Genomic DNA, 11,651 nt, shown 5'->3' with positions numbered 1-11,651 from the left:
CTTACCTGGCAGTCAGAGCAGTGTTCCAGGGAGGCACCCGTGGCTCCAAAAGACCTGCCTTGAACAGAAGCTCAGTAACAGGCTGGAACCCCTTTCCTTCTCTCCTTTGAAACAGGGCATTGCTTTCTAGACACCACTTGTCCTGGTGGCTTCAAAGTGATTTGGAGAGGTTCCATATCTAATTTTCCACATTTCTGTGGGACTGCCCACACCTCTGGGTTTACTTCAGCCTTGGCCTTCTCAGACATCTGACACAAAGCTACAAGGGCGGCAGCTTCCTTACCAGCTTTCACAGTCATAATTGACATTCCCATTTTAGCCATCAAATCTCTTCCCAATAAATTGCAATCACAAGTAGGAAGAAACAGAAATTCATGCATGTCACACCTATCTCCCACATTTACCAACAGTAGTAGTGGAAGAATTTTTCCTGGACTGTGTTGGCAGAAGAGGAGGCAAGTGTGGGAACTCAAAATGTCCTTCAGACATTTTTGGAGGTTCCAGGCCCTGGTCAGAAGCATTTGAGACCCTGGCAGACAGCTGGAAAGAGCTGTGATTTTGAGTTTGAGCCATGTAACAATTTCCCAACCTTGCAGGAAGAACAAGAAGTCACAAAAGGTTATATATTATAGTAGAAGTAGTTACAAAGTAGAGGGAAGAATTTTTTAGTGCTGTACAGGGGGGTTTTAATGTTTATACAGGGGGGTTTTAGTTTTGTACATGGGGGTCAGACATTTTAAGGTGGAGGGATTTTGGTTGGTCCTGTCCTTCCTCTTTCTTCTTCCTTACCTCCATGTTTTTGGCGATGTTGGCATCCACAGATTGGTTTAGAGTAGAAAAGCACCATTTATTATAGGTAGTAGGTATTGGGGGAAAACTGTAGCCATGTAACATGTAATGTGCCATATAAAAGATAGAAAAGCACCATTTGATATAGGTAATAGGCATTGGGGAAAAACTGTACCCATGTAACATGTAATGTGCCATATAAAAGAGAACAGCAGCCAGGGGCGGGGAGAGAGAAGAAGGCGGCAGACAGAGAGGATGTCAGAGTGTGTGTGTGCCTCTGCCTGAGCTGCTGAGCAAACTCCAGCAGCCCACAGAAGACAATCCTTTAGATAACTTGCAATAAACAACCATGAGACCGAACAACAAGAGACTGCTGAGCTTTTCTTTGGAAGCATGGGTTGGAGGAGAAGTTTTTCCACCACACGAAGCCACCCCGCAACCTAGGGTGGTCTTTGACAGGCAAGGATGTGCAGAGCCATCTGTCCCGAGGTCATGGCTGTGGGGAGGATGAGAGGACAGTCGGGGAACGTGCTGAGATGGCACCTGGCACCAGCTTGCCCATCCAGGGCGCCCTGAGAGGCAGCAGAGCTGAGCCTGCAGTGCCTGGCCCTCTGGGACCCAACGCCTTCCCTCCCCTTCCCTCTTCTGCCCCCTCATCTCCTCGCCTCCCTGCCCTGCTGGGATCTTCTCACTGCCTCCCCCTTGACCTCCTGGGGCAGCCACTTCTGGACCCGGGGTGTCCATAACCTCTGGACAGGCTCATGGCCAGCCAGACGCTGGGGTTTGGCACCTAGTGAGGGTTGAGAGATCCTTCCAGGCCCTGAAGCAACTGGGAGACCAGTTCTTGTGGGGCCACTGGAAGGACAGGTGTGGCCACCACACGGGCACTGGGGATGGCAGGTCACTGGAACCCCGTGTCCTGCCCACAGTCTTTCTCCCAGCTCTCCAGGGGTGCCTGACACTCAGCTCGGCCCTCCGTGGCTCTGCAGCCCAACAGGACCAGCAGAACCCTGATGCCCAAAGCCATGCCAAGCATGGCTCGGCCCACTTGGAGTGGCAGAATCCCGTGCGAATTCTGCTCTCTGAGCATCCTCTCTGCCTTTAGCTGTTCCCAGTGTCCCTGTCCCACAGACCCTGGCTCTGCCAAGTACCACTGGCTTGGACCAGAACAATATCTATGAGGCTGTGGCATTGGATGGGATTCATCCCAATATGTCCCAACAGGAAGCCCCTACATCCTCTGCCCAAGGTCCTGAAAGACAAGGAATTCCACGCTGGCTCCAGCTGTGTTCTCCAGCTGTATCTGATTTGACAGGAAGGGCTTGGAGTCTCCAGGAAACGCCAGCCCTGATAATCTAGCCTTGACAGCAGGAAAGGCCATCATTGGCACTACTGGGAAGTGATGGAAGGACAGCGCCAGCATCTGGACAGGGCAGCGTGAGATAACGGAGGGAAATGTAGGAGAACAGATTATGGGACACAGGGAATGGGGCTGTGGCCCAGCCTCATCCCTAATGGGGTGCAGCTGTATAAGATAGGTGAAGAGCACTGAAGGAAAAGAAGCATGGAATGCTGATGTTTATTGACCAACCACCAAAAGAGTAAGAGGGTACACAGATATTACGCATTTGAGGGAAAAGAGTATAAAAGTTTCTACAGGGGAATAATGAAATGTTTCCGCTTGAAACCTTTCATGGTGTCAGTCATGAGTCCACAGTCAGGGAAATTCCTGTCTGATTGACTATGCCACTATCACAAGGTCACCTGTCTCATGGATGATGGGAAAGCAATGCAGGTTCTATTTCAGGATTTGAAGTGGAGTTTTGATCCTGTCGCTCGCATAATACACCTGGGGCAGGAGTCCAGGTGTGAGACGAACAGAGACAGGGTGTGCGGGGTGAAGAAGGGGCTGATGCACGGGTCTTCAATGGGATAAGATTAATTTTCTTCCCAGGGAGCTGCAAAGAGCTGGGTTTGGATTCAGGACGGGAATGTGGTAGATAGCACACGGATGGCTTAGATGTTGCTGAGTGGGGCTTGCCCTCCTCAAGGACTTTGCAGTGTCCCATTGGACAATCCATATCCCATGCTCTGCCAGCAAGGAGGTGAGACCATCAACATTCCCCTCCTCATCCCTGTGTGCCACTTAAAGAAGAATCTTCCACCCACTGTGCTCCAGAGAGCTGGCAAGTGCCCATAGGGAGCCCCCTGATCCCTGCTGGGGCACTGCGGAGGGCGGGGCCGAGGCAGGGCTGTGAGGGCACAAAGGGGCAGAGCGCTGGCGTGAGGCAGGGCTGTGATGTCCCAGGGCTGTGCTGGCCGCAGCACTGTGACATCGCTGCGACATCACCGCGCTGTCGCTGGATAAAAGGGGCCAGCGCCCGCAGCTGCCAGTGCAGCCGCGACGGGACGTGCTGGAGCCATGGGTGCCGGTGACGTGCTGATGGCTGCGCTTGTCCTGCTGCTGGCCGCCGTGGCTCTCTGGTGGGCCTTTGGCCACCGGCAGCCACGGAGCCGGCGGGCACGGACAGCCAAGAGGAGCAAGCGCCGGAGGGCCAGGCCCAGAGGCTCACGGAGGAAGCGAGGAGCCCCTGCGGCTCCCAGGTTCCCCAGGCCTCGGGCCGCTCCTGGCAAGCGGCCGCGTGCTCCCGCCAGCCCCCTGGGCAGCCCCTGCGGCTGTGGCCCCTGCCTGGCAGAGGCCCGGGAGCTGCGGGAACTGATGCTGCACCTCGGGGATGGCAGCGGGACACGTGCGCCGCTCTACTCGGGGATGTGGCAGGTCTTGTGGGCAGAACTGCAGGAGCTGCTGAAGCGAGGCCACCTGCCCTGCTGTGCCTCGGACAGCTCCTCCAGAGGCCTCCATCCCTTCCAGAGGCTGCTCCCAGCAACATTCTCCATCCCTGGGAGAGCCTCAAGCCCTGCAAGGGTGGCTCAGCAGGGGGAATCCACCAGCATCCATGCAGGAACCTCAGGCTGTCAGAGACCCTGCACCCTGCCAGGAGCCTCTGCTCTCTCTGACAGCCTCCATCCCTCGCAGAGGCTCAGTGAGACCTGTCAGCCTGCACAAGGTGCAGAGCCTGTGCCCAGGTCTCCCAGCTCCCTTGGACTCGTGCACTTCAGCAGCACGGGCGCAATCCTGACCCTTGACGAGAGGGGAGAGCCCGCAAGTCCAAATGGGAGCCCAGCCCGATGCAGGGGAGCCCGCTCAGGAGCAGCTGGCGGGGCAGCCAGTGTCCTGGAGCCAGCAGTGGTCATCCCAGAGCGGCCAGGACAGCCAGGACGCTGTGCCGGATCTGCCCGCCAGCGACAGCCCGGGCCTGGTGGTGGAGACGAGCCTCCAGACGCTACGGAGGCTCCTCCATCTGCAGGAAGCTGCCCCAAGACAGCCCTCGAGTGCCGCCAAGGGCTTTCTAGCAGCAGGTGAGATCTCCCGAGGAGCTGCCTGAGGCTCCCCCGGGGCAATGCAGGGGCGCGGCCCGGCCAGGCCAGGGCCCCCGAGAGCAGCCGAGTCGCCGGCTGTTTGCAGTGCCTGCGATGCACGGCGTGAACAAGCCCTGTCTGCTTTGCAGCCGCTCCCGGGACTCCCCTGGGCCAAGGCTCGGGCTGCAGCCCCGGCCGTCGGCAGGAGCGGAGCCCAGCCCACGCCGCCGGGGACAGCGACGGTGCCGCCCCGGCCCGCTGCCCCGGGGCTGCCGCAGCCGCCTGTGCGCGCTGCCCCGGCCCGGCTCCGCCGCTCGCCAGCCCGGCGGCTGCAGGGCCGTGGCCGCTGCCCGGCGCGCAGCACGAAGCAGGTGAGAGCGCGGCGGCCGCGGGGGCCCGGCCCGCTTCACTCGCGGGCACTTGCGGGGCGTTCTGGGCGCAAGGCTGACGGCTTCTCTCGGCCGCAGGGCAAAGGAGGCAGCGGCAGGAGCGGTACCTGCTGGGCCCGCAGCTGGGCAGCGGCGGCTTCGGCACCGTCTTCTCGGGCATCCGCCTCTCGGACGGGAGCCCGGTGAGTGGCCGCCGCGGCCGGGCGGGGCAGGAGGGGCAGCGGCGGGGAGCGGCAGGGCTGGAGCTCAGCCCTCCTCTCTCCGTGGCTCGCAGGTGGCCATCAAACGCGTGGCCCGGGAGAGCGTCCTGCAGTGGGACGAGCTGGTGAGCGAGCGGGGCCAGCGGGACAGAGCGGGGCGCGGCGGGCAGGGAGAATCCCGGGGCGGGCTCAGCGTGCGGAGCCGCAGCCCCGCGGGCCCGGGCACGGCCAACAGCGGTGCTGGGGCCGGGCAGGGGCCCCCGAGCATCCCCCGGGCGGGAGGCAGCGCAGGCGGCAGGGAGGCTGCGCCAGGGGCACCGGGGCATCCCGGGCAGGGCGCAGCGCAGCCCCAGGGCTGCAGCAGCAGCAGCAGCAGCAGCAGCTGCAGGCCTGCCCGAGGCACCGATTGTCTCCCGCTGACAGCCCGACGGCACCCGCGTGCCCTTGGAGGTGGTGCTGATGGAGAAGGTGGGCTCTGGCTGCCACAACATCATCCAGCTCCTGGACTGGTTTGAGCTGCCCGACAGCTTCGTGCTGGTGCTGGAGCGCCCGGAGGCATCGCAGGATCTCCTGGAGTTCCTGCAGGAGCAGGGCTGCCTCTGCGAGGTGCAGGCGCGCTGGCTTTTCTGCCAGGTGCTGGAGGCCGTGCGGCACTGCACCGCCTGCGGCGTCCTGCACCGGGACATCAAGCCGGAGAACCTGCTGGTGGACCCGGAGAGCGGCGACCTGAAGCTGATCGACTTCGGCTGCGGCACCTTCCTCCAGGAGCGGGCCTTCACGGGCTTTGCCGGTGAGCCATGGCCTGGGCCCTGCTCCCGGTGCCTTCTTGGCCTCGCGGAATGGTTTCGTGCCTTTGGCCAGCCGGCCGGGGGATGCGGGGTGGCCTCGGGGGGAAGCTGTGGCCGTGGGTGCGGGCCCTGCCTCGGCCAGGAGGCTGGCGCCGGGCTCTGGAAGGCAGCAGCCTGCGCCCGGCCAGCGCCGCCCGTCTCCCCTAGGAACCCACGCGTACAGCCCGCCCGAGTGGATCTGGCTCGGCTGCTACCACGGCCACGCGGCCACCGTCTGGTCCCTGGGCGTGCTGCTGTACGTCATGGTGTGCGGGAGCCTCCCCTTCCAGGACGACCATGCCATCGTGCTGGGCAAGCTCTCCTTCGGGCAGCAGCTCTCTCCAGGTTGGTGTCTGGCCTCAAGACGCCGGGCTTTGGCAGCTGGCAGCGCTCAGCCCGGCGCGGCCCTCACGCAGCTCGGCGGGACGTGGCTCTGCCCTCCAGGGCCGGCCGCAGGAGGGGCCCGTGCCGACGGGGGCAGCTGGCCAGGAGACTCTGCCGCTGACCGGCGCTTTCTGGCTTCTCTCCCCAGAGCTCCAGCACCTGATCCGATGGTGTTTGGCCAAGCACCCTGCGGACAGGCCGGAGCTGGACGAGATCTCGTGCCACCCTTGGGTGCAGGGCCGGCGTTCTTGATGCCTTGCCGGAGCCTCTGCAGCACCCACTTACCGAGTCCCACGCAGGGCTGAGGACCCGAGAAATAAAACAACAAACTCATTTTGGTCTGTCAAGGCTGGTCCTTGTCAGTAACTTCAGCTAAAGAGGAATATTGGTGGGGAAAAGGGAGGCACAGGAGCCCTTGAGGGCCTGAAATCGCTAATGGTGGTGGAAGAGAGCCCACCACACTCCTCCTACATATCCCTATCCCTTACAGAGGGGAAGCCCTGGCTAAATTCCAGGAAAAACAGTGCTGTGGATGCAAGGATCAGAACCAGGATCTGTGTGGAGAGCGTAGCTTACAGGAGGCACATGAATGGAACCGAGTGAGGCTGGGGCAGGAGGGTCAGACCGAGCAGAGAAGGGGGACTCTCCCTCTGTCCATGCCAAGGCCCAGGGCAGCCCTGTCCCGGGAAGTGCACAGGGAGTGGATCCTTGAGCTGCTGCACCTTCGCACTGCCCTCGCTCAGCCCGGAACCCCCTCATTGCCCGGGGCAGCTGGTGGCACTGGGGAGTGGAGAGGGAAAGAAGCAGAACACAAGGATCTGTCCTACACCCCCACATGGACTGTGATGCCAGCTTCATGGGCTGCACCAAATGGCTGCCCTGTTGGGACCACCAGCAGAAACCTCCAGCAACATCCTAATTTACCGCTCCAGGAAAATGAAAATCCCAAAGATTAACTCCAGGGCGGATCTTTGAATATCTCCTTGGCATCTAGAGATCTATTATCTGAATCCAGTCATGAATTTCCTTCAGGTCTCCTCCCCCGGGACCAGTTAAACACAAGATGGGCTTAAAGCCTCCTCTGCCTCTTAATTCTAAATCTCCCATTCCAGGAGAATTAACAAAGACTTCATTTGACGCGAAGTTTTAAGGATAAGAGATTCTTTTGCAGTCTTCAGTTAAAATTAAAGATGTGACTTTATTTTTTTTTTGTTTGTTTGTAATTATATTACAATTAATGCTGTGACCGCACAATTGTGCAAACAATGGGGCCACCCCTCGCCAAGGGGCTTAACATTTTACAAACATGGACCATCGGTCTTCAAGTACAGCTCTGTGGTGTTCTTGCACTAGAACTCCTTTGGCATGCTCCTGTTCAACATCCACATATTAAAATTCCAATTTCTTTTCCCTGTCTGGGCTAGGGCAGGAGGCTCAGTCATCTGCTTTTTAACACTTCAAAATTCTTTCAGATTCTGACAGGCTCTTACCTGGCAGGCATAGCAGTGTTCCAGGGAGACAGCCGTGGCTCCAAAAGACCTGCCTTGAACAGGAGCTCAGTAACAGGCTGGAACCCCTTTCCTTCTCTCCTTTGAAACAGCGTATTGCTTTCTAGACACCACTTGTCCTGGTGGCTTCAAAGTGATTTGGAGAGGTTCCATATCTAGTTTTCCACATTTCTGTGGGACTGCCCACACCTCTGGGTTTACTTCAGCCTTGGCCTTCTCAGACATCTGACACAAAGCTACAAGGGCGGCAGCTTCCTTACCAGATTTCACAGTCATAATTGACATTCCCATTTTAGCCATCAAATCCCTTCCCAGTAAATTGTAATCACAAGTAGGAAGAAACAGAAATTCACAAAGCCAAGGACCTCACCAGACAGGAAAGCTGGACTGGACAAATATAGATGGAACCAATAAGATTAATCAAACATTCTCCATTTATTAGTTAGAAGATGGCAGTTTATATACACTTCAATGTAGTTTACGGTTTACAAAGGCACTCTCATTGGTAAGCTAACATTGTTTGTCTTCGTCTTAAGGTGGACTAAACTTCACACTATAAACCTATACTGCTTCACACCAGAAAGCCCAGTGTTTCACATCACACCTTAATACAATTTCTAACTGCGCCACAAGCTCTTAATTTCTGACTGTGTCAACGGGTTGAAGGCCTCACAAGGTCCATACCTGAGGCCTAGACTGGAGTAGCTCAAATCTCATTCCAGACATAAATCATACCCTCTTTCTCTCAGAATGCTACAACAATTCCCTCTTTCTTTTTGAGCTACCCAGGCTGATGCGAAGGCACAGTGCACTATCTTCTGCATACACTGTAATAAACACAGTATAATAGCTAAAATAATTATAGAGATAAGAAAAAACACAATACCAAAACAAATTAAATCTTTGATCCAACCAGCAAAACCTAGAGAATTGAGCCAGTTATTTATCAAATGGAGTGTCTACTACTACAAGTTTCTTCATGTTGTCCTTCAATTGCGTTAACTGTTTGCAAATTGATTGGGAATGGTCAGACAAATTTATGCAACACATGCCTTCAAATTCCTCATACCCATGTCCTTGTGCTAGAAGAGGGAAATCAATGGCAGCTCTGTTTTGCAGATCCACGTGATGGGTACTATCTACATCTGCAGCAAGCTGAGTTATCAGTTTAGATGTGATATTAATTTGCTTTCCTGTCCAACAGGCTAGGGTTCTCAATTGTGTGAGAGCTTGCGCTGAACCAAGTCCTGGGGAGAAAATTGAGTCTAGTACTACAGAGGTGCACCCCCATAATGACACTTGAACTTTACAATCGGGGTCTAGTTGGAGAACACTGCATTTGGCTCATTGAGTCTTCTGAGGCAATCCAAGAACTTGATGAATGGTGGGAGCAAAAAGCATTAATTTATCAATGTAACATGAACCTCCCCTACCATTTTGAGGTACTGCAGACCAGGCTCGGTCCCCACAAATGAGGAAGGTTCCTGGGGGCAGTTTTCCCACACCACCTCTTGACGGTGTCACAGATTGAGTCCAGTTGTTACAGTATTCTGAGTAATTATAATACAATGGTGATCTGGGAGACAACCAAGTGCTGTCATCTGTTAACTGTCTTTTTTCTTGAGTTGGTTTTATAGCATAAGGTCCAAATATCAAGCAATAATTTCCTGGGACAGAACCCAAAAGATCAAATTCTTGAAGACTGACATCAATAAATTTAAGATTTTGCACAAAGGCAACAGCTTGCGCTCCCAGTGTGCTTTTTGGATTTATTTGAGCTCAGGTCCAAGTTTTAAAGTCTGCCATGGAACCAAATGGAACTCCAATTAAACAATACGAAAAGGATTAGATGGTGTAGCTAACGACAGGCAGAATGAATCTTACCTAGTTTGTTTGGCCCAAGTGATCCACATGTTTTCTCTCTTGTCAATGTCAAGGATTCCAGATACTTCAATTACTAAAACACTACTTAATAGAAACACTGTGACCCACCACATATTTCTCATGTTCTTGAATGCCTTGTTTAACATAAAAGGAACAAACTTATTCTAAACATAAACTATAACTTATACTAAACTAACTTCTAATTTCACACTTATGATAATCTAACTTATTTCTCTGTACTCTACAAAGTTAATTCTCATCAGAACTGGATTTATCACGGGATGTTCTAGGCAAATTGTCATCATCGACATTATTATCACTGCAGGTTGGTATCTCTGCCTTTGGACTCACATGGGTGAATCTGCTCAGCACCCAAACTGGACCAGTACCTCTTGAAACACACATATAACCTCTGCAATTAAACAACACCAGACTTGGCCCTTGCCATTCGCCCGTCCACATGTCCTTGTGATAAACTTAAAGTCCTGGAATTGCTTGTGGTCTTCCTTCTTTCACTGCTTGGTGGTGTAATACAGCCGCAGGTTCTTCTCTGCCTTCTGCTAAACACAAATAGCTTAGAGCAAACAATACTTCTGACAATCAATTAGACATATTGGTTTCATCACTTTGCTTTTGTTTTGCTATGTATTCTTTCAGGGTATGGTTGGCCCTCTACAATGGCTTGACCTGTAAATGAGTGAGGGATCCCCCCACCTCTGCATAAATGTAGCAATTTGTTGACTAACGTAAGATGGAGGATTATCAGTTTTGATTTCTACAGGTGCACCCATTACTGCAAAGCAGGCAAATAAATGCCTTTTCACATGCAGAGCCTTTCCCCCTGTTTGTGCTGTGGCCCAAATAAATCTAGAATAAGTGTCTACAGCGACATGGACATATTTCAGCCTACCAAACTCGGGAACATGAGTTACATCCATCTGCCACAACTCTAAAGCTTTCAGACCCCTTGGATTTGTACCAAGTCCTAGGCCAGGCCCATAATGACTACATTGAAGGCAGGCTGGAACAATCTCCTGTGCATTATTCACGGGGATCTGAAATTGTTGGTGCATGGCTCTCGAATTTTGGTGGAATGTCTCATGACTGTTGCGAGCTCTCTCAAAGCTATTCTGTGGGGGAACATGGACAGCCACAGAAGTGACTGAAGTCAACCCACTACACTAAAATATTAGGAATTTCAAGGAAACTAATTCTTATTCAATGAAACTGACTGCACTTCAACCATGTCAACAATGCCTGAGAAAGAACCACACTTGTGTATCTTCAGAAGCATGAGGAGAGCAGAGAAATATCAGAAAAGTGTTTCTATCCCCCACACATCACCCTAGCAACAGCTTTTAATTACAACATTTATGAATTATTTATCTTAAACTACTTGGTTACATATAGAAATACATAACACACATAAATGTACTACAGAGCTGTATTTTGTAAACAGAAGTTTGGCCTCAAAAGCTATTTATTCCTCTAAATATCTTCCCTCAGGAAGCTACTCCACTCACACGTTTTTCTTTTTGTGCAGGAAGGGGAAGGGGAAGGGAGCTTGAATGTCTGGCTGTCAGACATTCAAGCTGTCAGCCTGCCAAGACACTTTCCTACCCACTCGGGGTTTGGGGGAGGTCTGCTACCTGCTGCATGGATTTTTCATGTTTGCAGCCCATGCTTTCTACCACACAATTGAAAATTATTTGTATTAGTGGTTTTATTATTTTTCATTATTATTGTATTTGTTTTGTATTTATTGTAATTAATTTTATGTTATTAATTTTCTGCATTGTTTTATTTTTAATTTTTATTATTTATTTATTTTATTATTTTATTATAATTTTTGTTTAATTATTGTTAACCATTTGTATTTTTTCTCATTATTATCGAAGCAGGAATTAATTTTTTATAATTATTAGCCCTCCTTTCCAATATATTACTTCAGATTTTAAAGCCAAGAATATTTGGAAACAGCTGCCTTTAATTTTGAAAGATTAAGACAAAAACAACCCAACCCTTGTTTATTTCTGTTCGATGGGATTTTTTTGTTTGCTTGGGGTTTTTTGAGGGGTGCTTTTTTGGGTGATTTTCCTTGGTTTGTTGGGGTGATTTTGCTTGTTTGTTTGGGTTTTTAATTAAAATTCTTGGATCTATACATATAAATTTTGGCCACCTTAGAGACAAACAGGGTAAAGGAAAACAAAGAGAATGTGTTGTCAGATTTATATCTAATTATTATAGAGC

At 52.4% G+C, this 11,651-nt stretch overlaps 1 protein-coding gene across 1 annotated transcript; it reads left to right on the top strand.

The window, feature by feature from the left end:
• The first annotated feature begins 3,962 nt into the window (after positions 1–3,962).
• LOC144246537 (serine/threonine-protein kinase pim-1-like) lies at positions 3,963–6,261 on the top strand. The gene is made up of 6 exons (XM_077784450.1): positions 3,963–4,209; positions 4,677–4,780; positions 4,873–4,923; positions 5,222–5,588; positions 5,794–5,970; positions 6,158–6,261. Exons 1-6 carry the CDS (start codon positions 3,963–3,965, stop codon positions 6,259–6,261), a joined length of 1,050 nt encoding a protein of 349 aa, XP_077640576.1.
• Positions 6,262–11,651: the final 5,390 nt, after the last annotated feature.

Source organism: Lonchura striata, chromosome 6 (genome assembly GCF_046129695.1).
Source record: "Lonchura striata isolate bLonStr1 chromosome 6, bLonStr1.mat, whole genome shotgun sequence".
NCBI classification, from domain to species: Eukaryota; Metazoa; Chordata; class Aves; order Passeriformes; family Estrildidae; genus Lonchura; species Lonchura striata.
Note: the sequence above shows the minus strand (reverse complement) of the source record. Positions and strands in the feature narration are given on the sequence as shown.

Coding starts and splice junctions, on each gene's coding strand:
- LOC144246537 (XM_077784450.1), top strand. CDS start 3,963: ATGGGAGCCCAGCCCGATGCAGGGGAGCCCGCTCAGGAGCAGCTGGCG. Junction 4,210..4,676: donor CAAGGGCTTTCTAGCAGCAG/GTGAGATCTCCC, acceptor TCTCGGCCGCAG/GGCAAAGGAGGCAGCGGCAG. Junction 4,924..5,221: donor TCCTGCAGTGGGACGAGCTG/GTGAGCGAGCGG, acceptor TCCCGCTGACAG/CCCGACGGCACCCGCGTGCC.